Source organism: Malaclemys terrapin, chromosome 10, assembly GCF_027887155.1.
Source record: "Malaclemys terrapin pileata isolate rMalTer1 chromosome 10, rMalTer1.hap1, whole genome shotgun sequence".
Lineage (NCBI taxonomy): Eukaryota > Metazoa > Chordata > Testudines > Emydidae > Malaclemys > Malaclemys terrapin.
This window is the reverse complement of record NC_071514.1, coordinates 39019179-39044380: the sequence shown is the minus strand read 5'-3', so window position 1 is coordinate 39044380 and position 25202 is coordinate 39019179. Positions and strand designations below refer to the sequence as shown.

Here is a 25202-nt window from a genome sequence, read left to right as displayed (position 1 = left end):
TCCATAATACAATCTTGGGTAGGACCCTCACCCCAAGGTGAGAAAAAACAAGCAGGAGAGAGATTTGCACCATGATGGGATGGCAAAGAGCAGTTTCCCAACAGCCCCCTTTATGCCACATGTTAACCCGACCCCACGGGAGCCAGGCAGTAAGAGGTCAAGAACTAATTAGAATAAATGTTGCAAACAAAGGGCAGCTTCCGCCCTTATTATTAACACCCACCTCATGTAAGTTACAAAATAAATCCTTCAGAGCAAAGCCCAGTGGAAGAGTTGCTAAAAAGTGACGAGATTCCTCTCTCTATCACAGGAGCACGGGCAAGCAGGAGAGGTAGTAAAAGAAACGTCAAACCTGTCCTGGATAAGGAGAGCTATATTTGATTTAAGAGAATATTTCCCTACCTAGCCCCCCACCCCAAAGCAAGGAAAGAAGAACTAGTCGCCAGAAATGCAGATGAGCTGAAGCTACGGAGACCTCTTCTCATCTCCGCAGCCGGCGTCGTGGAGTTAGCATGGTGCCGTGGAAAGTGCATCTTAAGATCAGGTTGTGATGAAAAAGGAAGGGGAAGGGAGCACGGTGGTGGCGCCCATGGGAAGGGCTAGTTTCCCCGGAAAGCGCCCTGTGCAGCTGAAGAAGCGGCCCCGGCAGCTGCGTTCTGGAAGTTCCTGTTGGTGAGGATGCCATGGGAGAACTCTTCCTGGGCCCTTTGGAAACTGGCTCCTGTCCGGCGATACAAAGAGTGCACCTGAGAAAGGAGAGAGAATCAGTCAGCCAAAGGACTCTCCCTTTCGCCCCAACACCACCTCTCTACGGGATTCTCCAGGACCTTCGGCCAGCACACAGGAAGCTAGCAAATCCCTCTCCCCCTAGTTCCATAGCTAGCTAGCCTCGCAGGCATGAAGGGATGCCAGCAGCAAAAAAAGGGGCTGGCAGCCAAATCACATCCAGCACGAGCTGTGGAAGATTGAGGAGGAGGAGATCCTCACACGTTACATGTTAGAGCACTCAACTCAGCGGAGGATGAATAACCAGGGACCTCCATGCAACTGAAGGATGGTGTGTAAGCCTGACCCCTGAACACTGCGTCACACAAGAGACCTGGGTATGCTGGTACTTGGTGTCACAGAGGCAGACATCATCCCAGGAGTCATTTAGGACTCAAGGAGGAGGCGACTACGGAATTCACTCGCACCCCACCCCCCCACCCCAGCTCCAAGATGCCCCAGTTGCCTTTGATATCTGGCAAACTTTCATCCAGACACTGCAGGAGGAAGGCAGGTGGGACATGTTTGGAACAAAGTTGGGACAGCAGGAGGGAACTGGTTCGTGGCTGCAGGGGACAGACCATGGTATAGTTTAAATGGGCACCATGTGGTAGTGATGGTTTTGAAGTATTTGGCAGAAGAAAGTAAGAATTACTTTCCCAGGTCAGCCCAGTGTCCCATTTCCAAAACTGGCCAGGACCAGATGCTTCAGGGGAAGGTCCAAGAAGCTTCTTGATGGGTAGTTATAGAATAACATGCCCATAACTGATGAGCTAGGAAGAAGCTAACAAGTGGCGCATTCCCCGAAGTGGGAACATTCACAGCCCTTATATATTTTAGCCTATCTAGTGTAACTGTGGCTGTTCTCATGATCCATGTAAGCGTTTGATCTTTTCTGAAATTCTACTTAGCTCTTGGCCTCATTGAGATCTTGGGACAGTGAACAGGTCAATTATGCACTGGATAAAAGTGTGATCAGAGAGAGATGAGATTTCTGTTCTCTAGCCCATTCATTGTTTTGTCTACCTCTACCACATCCCCTCTTTAGACTAACCAGTCTGTCTTTTCACTGACTCTTGGTATGGAAGTCTCTTGAACAGCTGTAATCTTTTCCACCCCCTGCTGTACCAAGCCAAGCACAGTACTGCAGGCCAGGCTGGACCATTTACCTCATTCACAGAGTGGAAGGATCCTGCCGATGTTCTTTTCTTTCTTATGCTTTATGCATCAGGGCATTGTTTGCTTTTTTGACTGAGTAAAGGCCTTCAGTGACCCATCCCCAATGAAGCCCAAGCTTTCCCAAGCGGTTACAATTAATCTAGAACCCAACAATGTCTAAGACCAGTTCATGCGATTCCTGGCAGTTTCACTTCCCTGCATTTGTCAATGCTGAATTTCATCTGTCCTCATGGTACCCAGTCTCCTACTGTGTCTGGGTCCCTTTGGACTTCCTGACAATCTGTTCTAGTCTCAATTCACCTAAATGGCATCTGCAAATCTTGCCACCTCACTGCTTTCCCCTGCTTTTCTAGATATTATATGCTGGTCTTGTGGGGGCCTCCCCTCCCTGATAACCTTTTGCCATATAGAAAACAGACCACCTATTCTGTTTTCAGTCTCTTATCTAGTTTCCCATCCACATGATTACTTATGTTTCCATCACAGCTTCTTGCGAGGGACTTTGTACAAATCCAGGAGGAGGAACAGGAAAACATGCTTTCCAAAAGCTCTTGACAAACTTGCTACTTTCATCCTTCCTTCGATACTAAGCTGGTTACGAACCACAAAACTCTAGAAGAGACTATGATTCAATACCTGGAAATACTTTGCTACTGGTGGTGAACTGCCCTAGGATGCAGGATCTAAGTTGGAGCTGCTCTTGTCTTTCAGTAACTTACCCGCTTTAGGAGGAAGAGTGAGAGGACAGCACACAGCGTGAAGAATGCGGCCACCACCATCATGACTATAGACACAGCCCAGTTATTTCGTGTCTCGTCCAGAGCTGCAATCCAACCACTGCAAGAAAGAGGGCTCATCACATGAAGAGTACCAGGTATACACAGGGACAAGAGAATAGACAAGACTCTGGGAGAGCCCTAGGTTACTCGGGTTATTTGATGACAAGAGGACTGAAGGACCATAGAGGACATGCAGCCAAGTGGAGCTGCTGCAGGAATATCAGATCACAGGAAAAATTCCTTACTGAATTTAGTCTCATGCAGGAAGTTACCCATTCCAGATGCTAGACTAGCTTTGAAAAGGATCACTGAGGTGCCTTCCCATTCCCTTGTGCGGTTCCCTTCTCACAGTGCAGTATGGGTATGTCTATACAGTAATGTAAGCCTAGGGTTAGTGGGACTCGAGTCAGCTGACCTGTGTCAGGGAACCATGGGCTTCGGTGTCTACACTGCATTTTCACCCTAGGTTAAGGATTTTCAGACCCATGCTCAAACCTAGGGCTCTGGCATCCACACTGCAGTGTACGGACCCGAGTCAAAGTAACCCTACCCCAGGGTGCCTAGCTCCCACCCCCTATGTCGACATTCTAGCCCTAGAAAGGTGGTGCATTGTGGGAACTCTACTGCCCACCCTGTTTCCTAATTGTGGTGTTGCTATTGATGGGACTCAGTTGCCCATAAGGAGCACAAGCACATCAGCTCATAATTAGCTCCTCTCAGTAGAATGACTGCAGTGTGAGAAGGCTTTATACTGAACTACCATCGAATCTGAGAAGTGGGCTCTAGGCTGAGTCACAGTGGCAGAAAAATCCCCAGGTGCCACTGTTCTGAGGATAATTAGGACATCAGGTTCCAGGGCTGTCAAACTATTAAACTGAAACTTTGCAATTCTTAACTTTTAAAATGGGCTGTTCAATGAAGGTGTCTTTGACTGGTTGGTTTTATTTGTTTTGAAGTTTGACATAAAGTGTAGGTTTCAGAGGAAAAACATGCCCTGCTCCCGGCTGCTGCTGGCTGCGGAGCAGTGAAGTGCATCCCTCGGGCTTGGAGTGCAATGTGCCAGTTCAGGGCTGCACTGCACACACAGTAAGTCATGCTTACCTGTCCCCCCAGCCAGGAATGCCGACTGCCTGGACGATGTAGATTGCAATTTGGCAGAAAAAGACGAAGAAGAACACAAAGAAGCTGAAGGAGCTGTCAGACCTGCAAGGTGAGAGATGGGGTGAGTGAAACCCAGGACAGACGCATGATACAAATCACAAAAGCATTTTGTAAATAAATGGGCAACAATTGCAACGAACCCTTCTCCAGCTGAAGATTGCATGAGGGGTAGGGATTGCGGCACCAAGAGGAAGCCGTGCAGCAAGAGAATGATCAACCACAGTGGCTGCAATATGCACTCACTCATTCCGTATGGTATGTAGGATGGTAAAGCCCACTTCCTCAATACTTGTTATATAACCAGTCTGCTTTACTGGGCTACTACTGTCAAGAATTTTCTGAACATGAATAGTAACTAGGACCAAATAATCAGCTGGGGTTTGGACACTGGATCTATGTTAATGTCTCATTGACAGGCATTTCCCAGTTACGTTAGGTTTCTACTGTATCTAATATGGTACATTTAGCCGCAGTCAGATGATCTTTCACTACATCCATCTCGATAGGTTGTAGATTTTAAGGTGAGAAGGGACCATTAAGATTATCCAGTCTAAGTTCATCAGAGTGAGTAAAAGATCAATCTCTTTTCCACACCACCAGCACATACCCCCAACATCCAGTCTGTAAGGGAGATTTTGGTCTATCTAGTGTACTGAAGACTTGAAAAATCCCCCAGGCAAACACATTATGATCAGATTAAACAGCATGTCCTCCCAGTAACAGCTGTATCCCTGTTAAACTGAAAAATGGTACTTGCCTGAAAGCCTTGTAGATGGGTCGATACCAACAGAGGAAAGCACAAGGGGTGAACAAAATAAACCACAGAATTGAGAGACCAAAGTCTACTCCTCTCTGTGGTCTGTCGGTGAACCATGCCAGGCAAGCAAGCAGGTTTAGAAGCAGGGTAACTGAGTGAACTGTTCAGGATGGGAGAAAGAAAGGAAACAGATTAGCAATCTCTCAGAAAATCCACAAAGTGCCAAAGCATCACTGCCCTCTCATGGACCACAATGCACAACATTGTCTATAGAAACTAGGTAGCACGTGAGCCATAGTTTCAGCATTTCCCTTCCCTGTTGAGGGCCATCTGCATGGAAAGGTGGATCTTACTGTAAGGGTCCCATCTGATACTGCTCCTTATTGCTCCAGCCTAAAGTCTTAATTCTTCTTAACTGGCTGCTGGGGATGTGATTACAACATCCCACATGATTACTACTTTAGGTGGACAGACTGATAAACACCAAGAGGGGAGCATAGCTTGGGTTACCTGATGCATTATAGTTAAACACATCCACCATCCTTTCAGATTCATAGATTTTATAGTCCAGAAGGGACCATTATGATTATTTAGTCCTACATAACACAGGCCATAGAATTTCATCTAGAAATATCTGCATTAAGCCCAATAATTTGGGGTTAAACTAGAGTCTTTTTTTAGATAGGTCTTTAAAAAACAGAGGACCAGGATTTTACAGCCACAAAGGACACCTACAGATGACTTCAGCATCAATAGCTACTATGGAAAAGTCAGCATTTGATAGAAAGCCTCCTGAGAAAGAACCATTCCAAATTTTCCTTCCAGCCCAACACTATTTCCCCAATTGTGCCAGTTATAGGTGCTTACTCACACATCCACAAGTAATACAGCATCTTGCATATTCGCTGGTAATCAGCTGGGATGTCTGCAGAGAAGTCCTGATAGAAACACGGTTTGATTGGACACTTCTTAGGAAAGGGTGGCCAATTGTTCTGTCTCGCTATAAAAGAGGAAACAAGGAGAGATCTTTCAAGAGATTTCCCTGGTTCAACAGACTCACTAAAGCACGATAATTCACAAGCAAACAGACTAATAATCAGTATATATTAAGACTGGACCCTTGGAAGATGATGTAGCAACCAGATCATGGCAACAAATTTCATTTGAATAGTCATCCTTAGAAGTGAACCTGCATCAGGGGCCTCACTCATGGATGTATAAGCACTGCTAGGAACCAGCAAGTTGAAATGGGTCAAGTGTTGTTTTAGAGGCCTTGATACAATGGGGGTTCAACCGAGACTGTGGAACAAACCCCCACAGGGACAAAGGACCATCACAAACCTCACCATCTTCCGCTCCAAGTGCGGAGCACACTTCTTGGAACTGCCTTCAACACACACAGCAGGGAGTACACGCAAAACCCCCCTACCAGAATCTAAACACTACGGTACACTACACACACAATTCTCATCCTTAGCCACACGTGACAGATGTCACCCACTTTGCTTAGTGTGCTACTGGAAGGTACTCATGTGAGACTATATCAAATTACATTAAAAAACTCCAATAAAAGAACATTAAGGCTGCAAAGTCAAACATCCAAGTTAGGAATTGTCAGAATTAAGGTTACCTGTGCAACCTTAATTTGGCATTCCTGTGTGTATGCATTACAATAGTCTTTAATTACATGATCACATACTATTTTTCCCCCTGCCTTGTTCAGTGAATGGGTATTCAATATTACTTTGTATTGTCCTCATTCAATGTGTGGCTGTCACATTAATTTATCTGCACAACACCCCTGTGAGAAAAGGTGGTGGCATTATTTCCATTTTACAGTTTGGAAAATGAGGCAGAGAGATTAAGGTCAAAGTTGTCAAAAGTGTCTAATAATTTAAGGTGCCTAATGTGAGACACCTAGGGCCTGATTTCCCAGAGTACTTAGCATTAGGGCCGTCATGCGATTAGAAAGATTAATCGCACTGTTAAACAATAACAGAATATCATTTATTTAAATATTTTTGGATGTTTTCTACATTTTCAAATACATTGATTTCAATTACAACATAGAATACAAAGTGTACAGTGCTCACTTTATATTTTATTTTTAATTACAAATATTTGCACTGTAAAAAAAGTATTTCAATTCACCTAATAAGTACTGTAGTGCAATCTCTATCATGAAAGGTGAACTTACAAATATAGAATTATGCACAAAAAATAACTACATTCAAAAATAAAACAATGTAAACTTTAGAACCTACAAGTCCACTCAGTCCTACTTCAGCCAATCGCTCAGACAAACTAGTTTGGTTTCATTTGCAGGAGATAATGCTGCTCACGTCTTGTTTACGAGGTCACCTGAAAGAGAGAACAGGTGTTCGCATGGCACTGTTGTAGCCGGCATTGCAAGATATTTATGTGCCAGATGCGCTAAAGATTCATATGTCCTTTCATGCTTCAACCATATTTCCAGAATATGTGTGTCCATGTGGATGATGGGTTCTGTTCGATAACAATCCAAAGCAGAGCAGACCGATGCATGTTCATTTTCATCATCTGAGTCAGATGCCACCAGCAGAAGGTTGATTTTCTTTTTTGGTGGTTCGAGTTCTGTAGTTTCCACATTGGAGTGTTGCGCTTTTAAGACATCTGAAAGCATGCTCCACACCTCAGCCCTCTCAGATTTTGGAAGGCACTTCAGATTCTTAAACCTTGGGTTGAGTGCTTTATCTATCATTAGAAATCTCACATTGGTACCTTCTTTGTGTTTTGTCAAATCTGCTGTGAAAGCATTCTTAAAATGAACACGTGCTGGGTCATCATCTGAGACTGCTATAACATGAAATATATGGCAGAATGCAGGTAAAACAGAACAGGAGACATACTCCCCCCACAAGGAGTTCAGTCAAATTTAATTAACACATTTTTTTTTAACGAGCATCATCAGCATGAAAGCATGTCTTCTGAAATGGTGGCCAAAGCATGAAGGGAGATACAAATGTTTAGTATATCTGGCACGTAAATACCTTGCAACGCCAGTTACAAAAGTGCCATGCGAACACCTGTTCTCACTTTCAGGTGACAATGTAAATAACAAGTGGGCAGCATTATATCCCATAAATGTAAACAAACTTGTTTGTCTTAGCAATTGGCTGAACAAGAAGTAGGACTCAGTGGTCTTGTAGGCTCTAAAGTTTTACATAACTGGACACAAAAACAAATCAATGTAACAAAAAAAAAATCTACATTTGAAGTTACACTTTCACAACAAAGATTGCACTACAGTACTTGTATGAGGTGAATTGAAAAATACTATTTCTTTTACCATTTTTACAGTGCAAATATTTGTAATAAAAAATAATATAATAAAGTAAGCACTGTACACTTTGTATTCTGTTCCAGGTTTCTTCTTCAGGGTGGTTTTTTTTTTGGCCAAAAATATTCACCAAATTTGCAAATAGTTTTGGTGCCCCAAAAAATGCATTTTTCAAGGAATTTACTGCTCACCACAAACATTTCATTCCAGCTGGTTTCAGTTGCAGTGGTGTGCTCTCAGCACTTCTGTAAATCTGGCTCTAGGTGTCTCATGTTGTGCATCCAGAAAGTTGAGGAACACACAATTAGTGGGCAACTGTGAAAAGCTTGTTTTAAGTGACTTGACTAGCATCACACAGAAAATCTGTGGCAGAGGCAGGGATAGAATATCACCATGGAAAAATGGATTGTATTTCCTTATCAACAGGACCACCTCTCTTCTCCTGCAATCCTCTGCCTCATTCACTATATGTACACAGTGTAGTTGTAGTCATGTTGGTCCCAGGATATGAGAGACAAAAGGGGGGTGAGGTAATCTCTTTTACTGTACCAACTTCTGTTGGCGAGAGAGAGAGCTATGTAGCTCAAAAGCTTGTCTATCTCACCAACAGAAGTTGGTCCAATAAAAGATATTACCTCACCCACCTTGTCTCTCTCATTCACTACACACATTCCAACCTCTACAACAAATAAGGCAAGTGTCCCACAGACAACCGTCTCCTTCATTACACACAACCCTACTGCATTCCCAGGGCACCATCAATCATAGAATATCAGGGTTGGAAGGGACCTCAAGAGGTCATCTAGTCCAACCCCCTGCTCAAAGCAGGACCAATTCCCAACTAAATCATCCCAGCCAGGGCTTTGTCAAGCCGGGCCTTAAAAACCTCCAAGGAAGGAGACTCCACCACCTCCCTAGGTAACGCATTCCAGTGCTTCACCACCCTCCTAGTGAAATAGTGTTTCCTAATATCCAACCTGGACCTCCCCCACTGCAACTTGAGACCATTGCTCCCTGTTCTGTCATCTGCCACCACTGAGAACAGCCGAGATCCATCCTCTTTGGAACCCCCCTTCAGGTAGTTGAAGGCTGCTATCAAATCCCCCCTCATTCTTCTCTTCTGGAGACTAAACAATCCCAGTTCCCTCAGCCTCTCCTCATAAGTCATGTGCTCCAGACCCCTAATCATTTTTGTTGCCCTCCGCTGGACTCTTTCCAATTTTTCCACATCCTTCTTGTAGTGTGGGGCCCAAAACTGGACACAGTATTCCAGATGAGGCCTCACCAATGTCAAATAAAGGGGAATGATCACGTTCCTCGATCTGCTGGCAATGCCCCTACTTATACAGCCCAAAATGCCTTTAGCCTTCTTGGCAACAAGAGCACACTGTTGACTCATATCCAGCTTCTCGTCCACTGTGACACCTAGGTCCTTTTCTGCAGAACTGCTATCTAGCCATTTGGTTCCTAGTCTGTAGCAGTGCATGGGATTCTTCCGTCCTAAGTGCAGGACTCTGCACTTGTCCTTGTTGAACCTCATCAGGTTTTTTTTGGCCCAATCCTCTAATTTGTCTAGGTCCCTCTGTATCCGATCCTTACCCTCTAGTGTATCTACCACGCCTCCTAGTTTAGTGTCATCTGCAAACTTGCCAAGAATGCAGTGCACACCATCCTCCAGATCATTAATAAAGATATTAAACAAAACCGGCCCCAGGACCGACCCTTGGGGCACTCCGCTTGAAACCGGCTGCCAACTAGACATGGAGCCATCGATCACTACCCGTTGAGCCCAACGATCTAGCCAGCTGTCTATCCACCTTACAGTCCATTCATCCAGCCCATACTTCTTTAACTTGGCGGCAAGAATACTGTGGGAGACCGTATCAAAAACTTTGCTAAAGTCAAGGAATAACACATCCACTGCGTCCCCCTCATCCACAGAGCCAGTTATCTCATCATAGAAGGCAATTAGGTTAGTTAGGCATGACTTCCCCTTGGTGAATCCATGCTGATTGTTCCTGATCACTTTCCTCTCCTCTAAGTGTTTCATAATTGATTCCTTGAGGACCTGCTCCATGATTTTTCCAGGGACTGAGGTGAGGCTGACTGGCCTGTAGTTCCCCGGATCCTCCTCCTTCCCTTTTTTAAAGATGGGCACTACATTAGCCTTTTTCCAGTCATCTGGGACCTCCCCCGATCGCCATGAGTTTTCAAAAATAATGGCTAATGGCTCTGCAATCTCATCCGCCAATTCCTTTAGCACCCTCGGATGCAGTGCATCCAGCCCCATGGACTTGTGCACATCCAGTTTTTCTAAATAGTCCCGAACCACTTCTTTCTCCACAGAGGGCTGGTCACCTTCTCCCCATATTGTGCTGCCCAGTGCAGCAGTCTGGGAGCTGACCTTGTTCGTGAAGACAGAGGCAAAAAAAGCATTGAGTACATTAGCTTTTTCCACATCCTCGGTCACTTTTTCCACATGCCTCCCTCATTCAGTAAGGGGCCCACACTTCCCTTGACTTTCTTCTTGTTGCTAACATACCTGAAGAAACCTTTCTTGTTACTCTTAACATCTCTTGCTAGCTGCAACTCCAAGTGTGATTTGGTCTTCCTGATTTCACTCCTGCATGCCTGAGCAATATTTTTATACTCCTCCCGGGTCATTTGTCCAATCTTCCACTTCTTGTAAGCTTCTTTTTTGCGTTTAAGATCAGCAAGGATTTCACTATTTAGCCAAGCTGGTCGCCTGCCATATTTACTATTCTTTCTACACATCGGGATGGTTTGTTCCTGCAACCGCAATAAGGATTCTTTAAAATACAGCCAGCTCTCCTGGACCCCTTTGCCCTTCATGTTATTCTCCCAGGGAGTCAAAGTCTGCTTTTCTGAAGTCCAGGGTCCGTATTCTGCTGCTCTCCTTTCTTCCTTGTGTCAGGATCCTGAACTCGACCATCTCATGGTCACTGCCTCCCAGGTTCCCATCCACTTTTGCTTTCCCTACTAATTCTTCCCTGTTTGTGACCAGCAGGTCAAGAAAAGCTCTGCCCCTAGTTGGTTCCTCCAGCACTTGCACCAGGAAATTGTCCCCTACACTTTCCAAAAACGCCCTGGATTGTCTGTGCACCGCTGTATTGCTCTCCCAGCAGATATCAGGGTGATTAAAGTCTCCCATGAGAACCAGGGCCTGCGATTTAGCAACTTCTGCTAGTTGCCAGAAGAAAGCCTCGTTCATCCTATACAGTGAAAGGGGCAGAGGTCCCATAGAAAAACTAGTACGTGATTATGTAATTAAAGACTATCAGAGGGAATGCACAAGGGGGCTGAAATACAGTTACACAGGCAACCTTAATTCTGGCATTTCCTAATCTGAGTGCTTGACTCTGTATTTAAAAAAAATTGTTAAAAGATTAAGGCTACAATCTCCTAATTTTTCAAAAACCTGAAAAAAATCCCATTATGCGGAACCATACTGACCACCAGCTTGAGTCATCAGCAGGCTTCAAACCTTTAGATCTGCAGAAGGGACCTCTACCACTTGAGCTAACAGTGTAACTGGAAGTAGTAGCAGGCTGTTATCCTCTGTGCGGACCAGCTACTAGAAGGGAATGAGACAGAGACTTTGCCAGTGAGTTGTGCAGTTCTTTGCTGACAGCAGAAGAACAGAAACTCAGGGCTCCTGGATGTGAAGTCTAGTGGTTATAGACCCTTCTTTCCTTGTGCCCTCTGGCTGCCTTCCTCCTACGCCCTCTCTCTCTGTGGGATGCAGTATGCTCAGTACAGACTCTTCTGAGAATTTTGCTGCCAAACTAACAAGGCTCTATTGAACATGTGCCAACAGTTTTTTCAGAGGCTCAAAATTGGCCAAATTTTAGTGAATGTTAACTATCCTGCTAAAGCATGGAGCAACAGAGCTTCCTAACAAGACAGTTGCAATAATATTTTAACATGGGTAAAACAAGGAATTTTTCCTGAACCTCGTTCTCAGAAGTCACTGAATCATTTTAGCTAAAACTTTCCAAAAAAATTTAGCCTGAGGCACACACCCAGCACGGACAATTTTAGCCTGAACAGTAAAAGTTTGGCAAAGTTATAAGCAACTGAAAACAGGATCTTATAATGCAAAGTGTCAGGCAACCTTAGCTATGGATGGTACCACAAACTCCACCTATAATAAAACAGCCACTTATAGGTGAGTGCCTGAGAACATCAGCATATGTATGAGACAAATGGGTAAGAGGTGTCACATGCTCTAACGGAGATAGGTAGCAGTACCTCCCCCACACCCCACAGACACACACCCCATTACAGGAAAAATGAAACACAAAGTCCAATTGGATCAAAGTTACACACAGCTGGTCTCCTGAATCCCAGCCTTTAGCTTTTATCACTCTCCCCCTTGTGGGATGCCTCAGAATTGCATTAAAACAGTGTGTGCAAGTTTCCATTGCTGTGACACTTCGACTCAGCCCCAGCACAATATAATGGGGTCCGACACCCTGCAGAATGCACAGGACAGGGGAACTCTTGTACTCTCGGGCTTAGACAGGTGTGACGCACAGAATGGATTCTTAGACAGGGAAAGAAACACTACTCACGGTTAAAGGCTGCTGCATTATTCTGCAACTCTCGCTCCTTCCTCTCCAGCTCCGCTGCTTTCCTCTCCAGCTCCTCCTGCTGCTGAAGGAGTCCAGCCTGGGCTGCTGAGGCTACAGCCTGCATGGAGAGTCACCGAAAAGCAATCAGAACCAAAGAGCCATTCAGTGGGGAGAGGGTCCCTTCCTAAGGGAAAAGGGGATGCACACACACTAATGAGCGTTCCAGCAACATTCAGAAGGCTGAGGACATCAGAGAAGCAGAACATTCATGGTTGGTCTGAGATCTCCTTCAGCTTTCTGCCTGCTTCATGGTAGGATGTTAGTAATAGATTTCTACAGAATCCACCAGCAGTTCCCTTCTCATTTCCCAACTCTTCCATGAGGGTGACTGACAAAGTGGGAATCTTCTGGAATATTTTTATGAAGCCTGTGTGTGCCTCAGTTTCTCTCTCCACTTTGCATGACTACCCAATGGGGGAAAAAGGGTTAACAATACTGCTGGAACTGCATAGGGGAGACAGGTGTATGTGCCATCTCGCTTCTCTGGGAGGAATGGAGTCGGTAAGGAACTATTTGAAATCGACTCAGATTAACAAGGGGTCCAGAGAGACAGTTCAAGCTTCAATGACTCATGCATGGCCCTGCCTGAAGAACAAAGACTGGGAGATGACCAGCACAGAATACAGCATGGGCTTCTGGTTCTGGCTGCTCTCCTGGGACTGACTATGGAGGTCAGGGAGAGAGAGAGAGAGCGCGAGAGAGCCTGAAATGGAGCTCACTACAGCTTGGCTATGAATTGGGCTGGCTTGGCCAGAACGGTTTCAGCTTTAACCTTCATTTCTCTATGCTAACCTAGGGACTTCCAGTGCTGTGTCCCAGCTGACTGAAAAATCCTAGACTGTTCTGAAAATGCTGCTTGGGTGTCACTGCAAATACTGGCTTGGGTGCATTAGTCCCTGAAGAGTGGACAAGTCTCTACGCAGTCTACTTCAGTTGGACTCGCTGGGCAGAGCTCATGGTGTGAAACAGGAGGGCTGGAGCCCAGACACTCAGTCTAGGAGATGGCAAGGCTGCATGACCAAGCCTCAAGGAAGGAGTGGGATCCCTTGGGGTTCTGCCACACTAAAGGGGCTCCTCCAAGAGACAGTTTAAAAGCTGGGCACAGAACAGATCCTGTGGCTCTGAGACTCCACAGCTTCTCTGGCAAATTATTCTACTTTTCCTCTTCATTTGAGGCCATTACTTTTTGCTGTCCTCACATTAACTACTGAAAATCCCAGCATGCCCAGAGGCTTGTGTGTTAATACCTTGGCAGGTGTTTCTGGGCCAATATCCTTTTGCTGCTTTAGTTTAGCTGTTATGCTTTCCTCCTGGGTCTCCTAGAGGCTTTCAGCTCTAGGTTTTGGTTAAATTCAGCCCAGACCAGCTATGACTGAATCACTTTCCCCTGAAATCCATTCTGTGGTCACTGAAATGTGTTGCTGGTCAACGAGGGACTGAAGGAAGACAAACACCCACACCACGACCCCCTTCCCCAGTTGACACTCAGCAGAGAGGGCAAAGGCTGAATGAACCATGAAGACAGTCTCTCCCTTAAAAGGGCATATTGGTGGGGAAAGCTTGCACTGCTGCCCTGCCCCCCCCGGCCATGGATAACTAGAGGGCTTCAGAGTTGCTAATCTGGGACCTTTCACCAGCACTAAGATAATTTAAACAAAACAAAGAAGATAAAAACTCCCTCTTCCCAAGAGTCTCGCTCATTACCCGTTTTGGATCCTTTCCAAATTAGCACCAATTTGTTTCAAGAGCCAGGAGCCCAAGTCTGCTCAGGCGGTGAGGGGTAAAGGCAAAGCTAAGAGGTCCTTACAATGAAGGGGAATAGAGAGTGGGCTCCTAGGGTTTACGGAGTATGGCGATAGCACTCAGATTCTAAAGAGAGGGAACCTCCCAACCTGGGATAGGGGATTTTGGAGGTCCAAGAAAAAGGCAGTGAAGCCCCCTCTCTTCTCTGTACTTTGCCTACCTCCCCCTGGATCTCTTTTACCTTGTTGCTATTCTGAGAACTGAAATCTTCTAGCAGCCTCTGTCTCTCTGAATTCCTGCTCGCTGAGATGAACCTGGGCGGCAGGTACTTGCTGGTCTGTCTAAGCAGCAGCTGCAACACACAACTGCACTGTGTCCACACTCACAGAGCAGAGTGTGGCTGTTCACTCCCTGAAACTAAGCTAACATCGTTAACAAGTTATCGGTGGCACTGTGCAAGAAGGCCAAGCAGAATGGGACAAAAACCAGAGTCAGGTTCTGTAGCAGAGGGAAAGACATGGGGGCTTTACGTTGTCTACTTCTCTGAATTATTTGCAAGGCTATTAAATATTCCCCATTACAATGCCAATCAATGTAATAAATACAAATGAGGGCAGAGTTGGTCAGCTGCAGCCTCCCATACCCCACCCAAATGAATCCAATCCCTATAGAAAAGTCTTGTTGATGGCCTGTAAGACGCATAGAGGCTCATTTGTATTCCAACAGTTTTGCTTAGCAGAAGCCACAGTGTGAGCTCTCCAGACATTCAGCAGAACGGAGGTGGCTGGGTATACTACCTGTGGAGTGGGTTCCACAGATGGCTGTAGGACAGCGGGTTGCGAAGGGCCAGCAGGCTGCGTCGCTGGAACTGTCTGAGCTCCATTTGTCTAGACAAAGAGAGTGACACAGCAAATGAGCATTACACACATTGCTTCAATTAGCTCTGGGAACCGCTGAACACCAAGTGCCTTCAAGTAGGTGTGTGCCAAATTGGAAGGCAGGCCTGGAGTCCCAGGAACACCAGGCACCATCCTGCATAAGCATCTTTATTTTTTGTTTCTGAACCATCTGTCAGAACCTCTTTCAAAAGTTTACAACTGAACATTGACTTAATGCAGCTTTGAAACTTTACTACGCAGAAGAAAAATGTTGCTTCCCCCGCCCCTTTTTTTTTTTAGTAGTTTACTTTTACCACAGCACTGTACTGTATTTGCTCTTTTGTCTCTGCTGCTCCCTGATTGCGTACTTCTGGTTCCAAATGAGGTGTGTGGTTCACTGGTCAGTTTGTAACTCTGGTGTTCATAACTCTGAGGTTTTACTTTATGGAGACTGATGCCTCCCAAGTATTATGGGTAACATCACATGCCAGAGAAGAGACCAATGGCACTTTGATCTACTGTTTAAACAGTGATTATTGGTTTTCTCCAGCGTCCCTGCTTGCTACTCCACACCCCATACCCATAAGAGTACTGGAGCTGGTCACTGCTGCGCCGAACCACCCAGCTGCCACTGATATCACAGCAGTAATCCCTCTCCCAGCAGAGAAACTGATCTTGACTCTTATGTCTAGGGCCCTACCAAATTCATGGCTGTGAAAAATGTGTCAATGACTGTGAAATCTGGCTAGTGTAGAGGAGGGGCCGGGCCCTCTTACTGTGCACTGGATACTAGTCCCGGCCAGGCCGGGGAAGGATGGGACTTCCTCTTCCCCTATAGGGGTCGCTCCCAGGGCCAGGTCAGACCTATCTCTGGGAACCTCCCCCAGCTGCAGGTAGCTCTGCGGCTGCTGGCTAGGAGCCCAGCTCTGAAGGCAGAGCTGCTGCCAGCAGCAGTGCAGAAGTAAGGGTGGCAATACCACAAGCCCCCTACAATAGTCTTGCTCTCTATGGCCCCCTTTTGGATCAGAATCCCCACAGGTACAACACTGCGAAGTTTCAGACTTAAATATCTGAAGCCATGAAATTTACAATTTTAAAAATCCCAAGACCATGAAATTGACCAAAATGGACTGCGAATTTGGTATGGCCCTAATTATGTCCCTTGGCATGAGACTGGTTCTGTTTCACACTTTGGGATTGCTTTGGTCGTGAGAATTCCTGCAGGTAGATCACCAGTGCTCTGCTCTTGGGGGGTCTTATGAGAAGTGTATTGTGCATGTAACACGGTCACTGTCCAGTAGGGACAGATCTAGGAATGCCTCATTCATCTTATAGTCCCCTCTATCAAGGGACCCAGCTGCCTGATACAACAGGTATGTAGATATTGGTGCAATCACATGAGACACATACCAGCCGGGAGTTCTCAGAGAAGGGATTGAATTCATCCAAGCCACCTTGGTTAGCATGTGTCAGCTGTGTCACTGAGGGATCCTGAAAGAGAAAGGGGAAAGGCGCTTAAGACAAAGGTAGGAGTTAAAGGGAAAAAAAGGCACAACCAGTTCCACATGTTCCTTACATTTGTCAAGCTAAACAAAAACCAGTGACTGATCAGAGCTTCCGAAAATAATACCATGTCGCAAACACTTAGTGAAATTGAGGCAGAGAGAGATTAAATTTGCCCGAGATCAGTCTTCAGCACAGTTGCAACTAGGACCCAGATTTCCTCTCATCCCTGAACTTTACCCACTACACTACAGCTACCCTGAAGTCTTTTGTAAAGCTGAAGAAACTGGTAGTCCGTGCTGAGATGACGCTGCAGTCTGCCTTCACATAAGGCTCCAGTGTCCTCAGGATGACAGAGTCTCAATCAAGTGCAGCAGAACAGGTTTTCAGGTAGAAAGGTATGCTAGGTGACAGACATCAGCTACCACAAACTGCTTTCATACAGCCCTCTTCTGGACTACCAAACTATCTCCCAAAGCAGCCATTCTGACAAGGCAAAAAAAGCTATGAAGAGTGAGGCTACGATTTCAGGTTAACTGAACGCACTATCATACTCGTAGGTTCAAACCCTGATTTCTGTTGGAGAGTCAGTTTCTTCTTCCTCCACTCAGTACCAGTCCCCTTTTGGTCCCTTCTCATAACCTTACTGCTATGCAAAACCTCCCTGTATCTCTTCTGAAGACAACTTTCTTCCTCCCTCGAGTGGAAAATTTTTTAACCCAAGTCTCGTGTGATGCAGTTTGTATGAAAGCAGGTATATAAAGCAAGGCTGTGCTTTGCTAAAGGTTCTCCCTTTAGTAGCCAGACACTGACTGCTGCTGACCCTGAAGCATTCTTTCTCCCAAAGGTAGAATGAGGTACAGTTGCTTCTCTGTAGAAGCCTTGCTCACAAATGGAACAGCCATGTAATTTTATCTCTGGAGTTCTGCTTAAGCAAGGTGCTTTCTCCTCTCCAGAAAACAACCTATCCGCACAAGCCATTTTATTTTTGTTGTTATGGGGCAAAAAGTAATTGCTAGGCTGGGCAGGGGAGGAGGAAGAGCGGATTCAGATATGTGAAGGTTGGTCAAGTTTCCTGTTGGGTAAGCTCCATAACGTCAGAGCTGTAAACCCTGGGAAAGCCAGTTGACTTGTCTCAAACATACTGTAGATAGAGGTCTCTTGCCTTCCAGTACAGCTTTCTGATCAAATGTGTATAAAAAGCTCCGTTTAATGAGTAACTTTAGACATCCCTAGAGATTAGACACTCCCTGCCTAACTGGTTACACAAGTTTATGAATCACTCCAGGATGAAGTCTCAGAAACAGGTACAGGTTCTTAGATGCTGAATTGCATTCACCAGGCAGAATAGGGTTGCAGAAACATTCCAGGGAATCTATATACGTCAGCAATTCTGCAGGCAGGGGATTCTCAGAACAAAGGGTGCATGTTCTAGTCATGATCCATAGGGTGAAGCACATGTGGAAGAAAAGCACCAGTTTAACCAAGTGTGCTGACAATCCACCTTCACTGGATTTAACCACAAATGCCCTGGAGAGCTGGAGGGGTTGGGGGAAGGAAGGAGCCTAAGCCATCAATTTCTGCAGCATTTAGCCTTTTTTAAAATCGAAGTTTCAATTCCTATTCCTTTGTAATCCTAAGAAAACCTTCCACAGGTGAACTCTGACAGTGCTGTCTTCCTGAGTGCATGGACAGGTAGTCCTACCCTCTCTGCATCTGTTCATGGCTTTCCCAAGTAGCAAAGTGAAGCTAACAAGAATCTGGTCAGCTTCTACCTGGAGAAGGAAAAAGAAAGGTTTCTGACTTGTCTTTCCTTTCCAGACGACATAGATTCTTGTCTAGACTAGGACTTAGGTGTGACATGGGGATGTGTTAGCTCCCCCCACACTTTAACTTGACCAGTTTTACACACCTGGTAAGTGTACATTCAAATTTAGGCAGTATGCCTTGTCTACACTAGACTTTTAAAACATGTTAGTTAGCACATGGTAGCTGCCATGTTCTAACAGCTAACACAAACTAACTATAAGGTCCAACAGATGGCTACCACATCAGGAACAAAGTTTTTAGGAGCATGGGAAGGTAAGACTGTTCAAAGAACCTGAGCTATCCAGCTGGAGAAGGTAAGACTGTTCAAAGAACCTGAGCTATCCAGCTGGAAAAAGCTTCCTATACCTCAGAATCCCTATCTGGGCAGTAAAAAGTGTTGGGTTTCCTGTCACCCACCCAAGGCTGATGGGGCTGTAGTGCTGCAAAGAGAACTGAGCTGCCTCAGGATAGATTCGGAGTTGCAGTAAAAAGCTACAATTTTGATCACTTGCTGCTGCAAAACAGTTTGAGTCGATTTTGAGAGAGAGAGAGAGAGAGAGAGAGAGAGAGATGACTTAATATTATTTTATAGCCTTTAAAAAGTGCATACTTGGTTGTGGTTCCCAGGGCCAGGCAGTTTAATTTGCAGATCAGAGTTGTTTAACAACTATAGATGTGAAGACTTGGCTGATTTAAAATAAACTGCAATGTGTTTGGGCTTTAGGGGGAAAAAACTCTCAGGCAGAGGATACTACTGAGGGCTCTGGCTCCTATAAGCCTAAAGCACATGGCAGAGTGGAGCATTGTTAAAACCTGTTAGAAGTATGAGATATTTACACCAGCGGTTCCCAAACTTGGGTATCTGAGTTTGATGTTCCATCAATTCACCTGACAATTATTTAAGGTGGTATGTGAACCAATAAAGTTTGGGAGCTGCTGATTTAGCAAACACTTTCTAGAAGTCATTGTAAGCGATCCCTAGGTTTCACATCTGAAAGATGAAATTCTTGGTAGTTCCCAGAAAGTACAAGAAGAATTTGATAATGTCAGTCCGTTGAAGCGAGAGTACAAGTTTTTCATTCCCCACATGCTGCTCATGTGAAATGCGTGGAAGCAAATGGTGTCACTTTGTTCACAAGAAGCATATTACTAGATTGCTCTGAGAGATGCACGGAGGAGACTCAGATTTACTTGTTTAGCTTTCCATATATAGTCAATAAAAAGGGATTTTAGTTCTTTACATTACACTGCAGTTTGCAAGCCCCAAATGGCCTTGATCTTGGACCAAACTCTACTAACACAGATTAAAAAGCTTTTAGAGACTCAGTTGCAAAGACTGTGTATTTGTTTTAAAGGCAAGCCTCACAAATACATACAAAAAGCTAGTTTTATTACTGTGCTAGCTGATGGATCCAAAAACTTCTGTGGCTGAGCAAAAATTAGAGTACATCAGGTTTGTGCAGGACAGGAAACTTGTACTCTCTTCTGGTAAGACCTGGAATCTGGGTCAGCTGATTTATTAGCTTTGTGATTCTGACAGCTTTAGGAGTTGTGGAGATCAAGGCGGAAGAGCTCACATCTCAACTGGCTGGCTTGAATGTAGAGGTGTTCACGTAGACCAGGGGTCGGCAACCTTTCAGAAGTGGTGTGCCGAGTCTTCATTTATTCACTCTAATTTAAGGTTTTGCGTGCCAGTCATACATTTTAACGTTTTTAGAAGGTCTCTTTCTAGAAGTCTATAATATATAACTAAACTATTGTTGTATGTAAAGTAAATAAGGTTTTTAAAATGTTTAAGAAGCTTCATTTAAAATTAAATTAAAATGCAGAGCCCCCTGGACCGGTGGCCAGGACCCGGGCAGTGTGAGTGCCATTGAAAATCATGTCGCGTGCCATAGATTGCCTACCCCTGATGTAGACAGTGCGTAAGCTCAAGTAAAGGCAAAAGCCTCCTCATGCTGTTATTGACCGTGGCATCAGTCACAATCTTGCACTTGCTATTCTGTATCTCAAAAGATTATCCCACCCTCTTAAGAAATTTGAATTTATTTTGACTATAATTTTAAATGTTATTTTTTAGGTCCCGAAGGATGCTGGACTTCAAGCTCTTATCTACACCTTTGAGGCAAACATGCGCTACGCTGGAGCTATCTGCCATGTATACTGGGTTGCCAGAACAATTAGCAAAAGTCATTTGGCTGTCATTTACGTGGCATATACCACAGAAAGAGTCAGATTTCAGGAGATCAAATCAGGCACATCTCTGAGTGTACAGTGCATTTCACGACTGACCTCAGTACTATGAATTAAATCTCCTACTTATCAAGGAAAAGATACCTTGTTGTTTGAGGGTTTGTAAGAGCTAGGAAGTGCTGTGAAGAAACCAGAGCAAAGACAGTCCTGAACCTGACTCCTGAGGCCCAAAATGTATCCTTCGGCATGACAAACCCAAAGGGTAAATAGACTGCTGGGGCTTCAGGGGCAAAGCTGCAGAAAATTCAGGACTACGTGTCCGAAGCTGCTATTGGGCAACCACCACCATCATATATCTGGTTTCAATTATTTGAATCCACATACTGGCTAAGGGATTAAAAGTATGATAAAGAATTGGCCCATTAACGCAATATGTGAATTGTCAAAATGCCAAACTGGACTAGTGCTATTCTGCATAACCATGATCTAGATTTCAAATCAGATGGACAACGTCTATAGCTATTTGCAGTGTTGTGGTAGCGGTGTTGGCCCCAGGACATTAGACAAATAAGGTGGGTGAGGTAATAACTTCCACTGGACCAACTTCTATTGGTGAAAGAGACAAGCTTTCAAGTTACACAGATCTCTCTTCAGATCTGCGCTCTGTGTAACTCCAAAGCTTGTCTCTTTCACCAACAGAAGCTGATGCAATAAAAGATATTACCTCACGCACCTTGTCTCTCTAATGTCTATAGAGTTATTTAGCCATTAGAGTTTTTACTTGAAATTGAAATAAATTACATAGGCTCTCTTCTGAGTCCATCAGACGGCTGGTGGCAGTGGCATTTTCATCTATATTAAAGCAACACAAAACTGAACAAACTCAAGTGAGAATCACTCACTTTAGAAAACAGAGAACATGAATGAGAAACCCTGACCCAACAGTCCAAAATAGAACATGCAGAATGCAAAGAAATGTCCTTAGACAACTACAGCAACAACTGTGAAGATATCTGTACCCTTGCTTTGAATCTGTAATAGGAAATCAGGTTGGATGAGGGCCGGGGAAAGTTGTAGGCAGAAGTTACAGACAAGCTTAAATGATAATGCTATTTTTCTAATTTCAATAAAGCTCTTTGTTCAGTGTTAGTAAAAAGTGACTTAATTCTTTGCCACAGTCACACTATAATATTTTGTTCTAGTTTACTTAATCATACCAGACTTAAAATTAGGATGAGCACATTTTCTTGTCAGACAACCAAATGTGAAGCCTCAGCCGCCCGTGGACAAGTGATCAGAATCTTTCCCCCCAGCTTGCTCGCTACATTAGACACAGCATGTCCAGAAAAGTTTATATTATACTAGTCACATGAGACAGAAACCCCCCCACCCCCAAAGACCCCCCACAGTGGATGAATAAGAACCCCACTGGAAAAAACAGACAATTGAAGCTAATTTTGACTGCAGGGAGAGAAGGAATGTAAGAAACTGAAGTTATTCATCAGGAATGGAAAGCATTCCTTTGGCAGAAACCCAGCACACATACACACCTCTGACTTCCTCTCTCACCTGCTTTACGTGGATTAGAAGACTGCCATCCTAGAGTCACCTGGCTCTAGATTATATCTATCTTATTGTTTGAACAATGGGCTAAACTCAAGCACAGCCCGGTCTGGTCAATGATTCTGTGGCAGCATGATGATGCACAAACCAAGAGAGTATTTACGTGTCCCGAGTATGCAAATGGACAATATCCATATTTCCAAGCCACTAAATTTCCCCAATAAAGGTGATAAAAAAAAAAAATCACGAGCCACTTCTAGTTCTCAAACACACCCCAGCAAATATTTCTGTTTTCACTTGGGTATGCACAAGATTATTTCTGCTTCCTACTCCCCTTGGCTTTATAATGAAATCAAAATCTTTTGTTATTAAGATTTTAATTACTGCTGGCTCACCAGATTTCAATACCATAAAAGCTGTACATAAAATAAGAGGATATGCACCGAGATACAGCTTCCTGTTATGCCTTGATACTTTTCCGTCATGTAATAAAGGTAAAGAACTTTTTTTAGATTTCTGAAATGTGAAGTGTTAACATCCATCGTCACATCTACAGCCATGTTACTCAGGGTCAACAGACTGTTTTTGGAGCCCCCACCAACTCCCTAGGTAAATAAATGCAGGTCGTAAGACAGCGCACACAGACATCAACTCAGCATAGAAAGAATCCAGCCAACAAGAGTGTGTGCAGGATCCCAAAGCACCTCAGAAAGAAGTCCTTTCTCTTAGGCTGCCAAGGCTAAACCTCTGTTAGAGTATGCATTTAACTCTGTATGCTAAGCAGTATTGCCAGAGGAGAAGGACCCCTCTAGAGCATATGGACATAACATTGCACAAGTCAACACAGAATGTGAAACAAACCAACAGTTGTTATGCCACAGTACAGCAATGCAACTATCTGAGAGGAATATTTAACACATCTACAACTCTGTCCTGACATTTGCAATCCAGTGTTGCTAGAGCTTCCTGTACCACAGTAACTGACACCATGTCACGTACACCCAGAGAGATTTTAATGTCTCATTCACTCCTTAGAATAAGTTCTGCAGAAAGAAAATGTGCGCTCTTTGAACCAAGAGCATGGTATGTACATTTACCACAAGAATATGCACGTAGCTCAGGCAACGCTGGTACACTATGAGCCTCGATACTACGTCCTAATGCTGTCCCACGACTGACTCCCATTCACTTGCACATACTCATTCAATGGGCCTGATTCTCCTCTCACTCACACTGCTGTGTACGCTCCAACGTAGAACTGGTTACAGTAAGTGGAGAATGTGGCACAAGGTATCCACGACACAGCTTGGCCAGTTACAAACCTTATTTTCACCATATGGTGGGTGACTTCCAGCATAACTGAATGGGAGACAGCAGGCACTGGCTGATACAGCCAACATATTAACCTAATAAGTGGAAATAGCTGCTCAAAAAGATTGGGAACCACTAGCCCTTGAAATACAAAGAGACAGTGATCATTCCTAAAAGGGGCCACAGGACACAGCTGCATTTGAAATACAGTGTCTGTTCTTAATAAAGACTATTTCCCAAGATAAGCTTCAAGAAAGTAAAAGAGGAAGGACAATCCTGTGTTTAATACATGGGACCTGAGTTCGGTTCTTCCCACAGACTTCCTGCATAACCCTGGGCAAGTTGCTTAACTCTCTGTAAAGCAGGAGTGATACAACTACTTTTCTCCCACACATTGTCTGTCTGGTCTATTTAGATTGTAAACTCTTTGGAACAGAGAACATCTCTTACGTGTATGTAATACCAGAAAGCACAAAGGAGGCTCTCCTCTCAGCAGGGGCCGTAATACAAATAATGCGTTATCAGATTAATTTAGATCAGTGGTTCTCAAATGTTTTGCCTAGCTGTACTTGTGTATGACAACTAAGGCCTAATCCTGCCATGGTTGCAACGTCCAGAAAAGCCAATGGGAGCTGCACCTGGAACCACTAGCAAAACCAGGAGCCTGTCACTGTCCCAGCCAGTGCCTACTTCTCCCAACCCACCGGGCATGCCCTAACCCAGGACTGCGACTTGGAGCAGTGTCCTGCTGGGATGGGGGTGCAAGAAGGGGGCTTCTGAGTGGCATGGCAGGTGAGATGCATGGCACTGCTGGGCGGGTGAACTAGGCCCCGCAGACTGTACAGACTAGAGAGGGGAGCGCACAAGCAGCACGCACCAGGCAGACTGTGGCGCTAGGGGAGGGTGGAGCACGGGCCAAGTGGCTCCCGAGGGGGGAGTGGGAGGAATGGAGTCTGGAGAGCAGATGGGGCAGACCCGGGGCACTGGGAGGGGGGTGCTCTGTCCCCCCCCCGACTTATTGTGGGGCCCCGCCTCCCCCGATACGCGTCGCAGACGTGGGGCTCCCAACGGGCTGGCACAGCCCCACAGGATCGGGCCTCCCCTACGCCCCCATCAGTCCTGCCCTCTCGCTCCTGATTGGGCGGCGTGGGTCAAACGGCCCCACCATTGGCAGGCGGCCCCTCACTCAGCGCCACGTCCCGGCTGTGGGGTACGGGACGGGGAGCCTTGCGGCCCGGACGCGCTCTCCTACCTGGAAGGGATTCACATCCACCGGGTCGGCGAACGGATTGGTGTCGTAGGCCGACATGGCAGGGTCCGACTCCGTGCCTGCGCCGCCCTCCCCGCTACTCGCTTCCTGCTCCCTGGGAACGGGACACTTCCGGGAGCGAGACTGCGCGTGCGCCCGGCTCACAGTCCAGGAGGGGCGTCGACTAGTTTCTGTCACGTGATAAACAGAGTTTGTGACCTCACGGGCTGGATAAATCCTGACGCATACGGCGCGAGGGGGAACAGACGCGACTAGGCTCGCGGCCGGTTGTAACGTCTGTCTGACGCCGCGCCGCAGTGTGCGGGTGCCCCCAGTGC

General features: G+C 45.4%; 1 protein-coding gene across 1 annotated transcript; it reads right to left on the bottom strand.

Moving 5' to 3' along the window:
- Nucleotides 1–355: 355 nt before the first annotated feature.
- On the bottom strand, nt 356–25018 carry SCAMP2 (secretory carrier membrane protein 2). The gene is made up of 9 exons (XM_054043023.1): nt 24868–25018; nt 16647–16727; nt 15156–15245; nt 12556–12673; nt 5513–5641; nt 4642–4801; nt 3825–3926; nt 2664–2781; nt 356–746 (listed from the first exon to the last, which is right to left on the bottom strand). The coding sequence occupies exons 1-9, from the start codon at nt 24922–24924 to the stop codon at nt 600–602; spliced, it is 1002 nt and encodes a 333-aa protein (XP_053898998.1). The 5' UTR covers nt 24925–25018; the 3' UTR covers nt 356–599.
- Nucleotides 25019–25202: the final 184 nt, after the last annotated feature.

What these genes read in the sequence shown, in the direction of transcription:
- SCAMP2 (XM_054043023.1), bottom strand. Translation starts at nt 24,924, where the DNA reads ATGTCGGCCTACGACACCAATCCGTTCGCCGACCCGGTGGATGTGAAT. An exon ending in TGGATGTGAATCCCTTCCAG is followed by an intron (nt 16,728 to 24,867) that starts GTAGGAGAGCGC and finishes TTTCTCTTTCAG; the next exon opens with GATCCCTCAGTGACACAGCT. An exon ending in CACTCTTCCTCCTAAAGCGG is followed by an intron (nt 747 to 2,663) that starts GTAAGTTACTGA and finishes CTCCTTTCTCAG; the next exon opens with GTGCACTCTTTGTATCGCCG.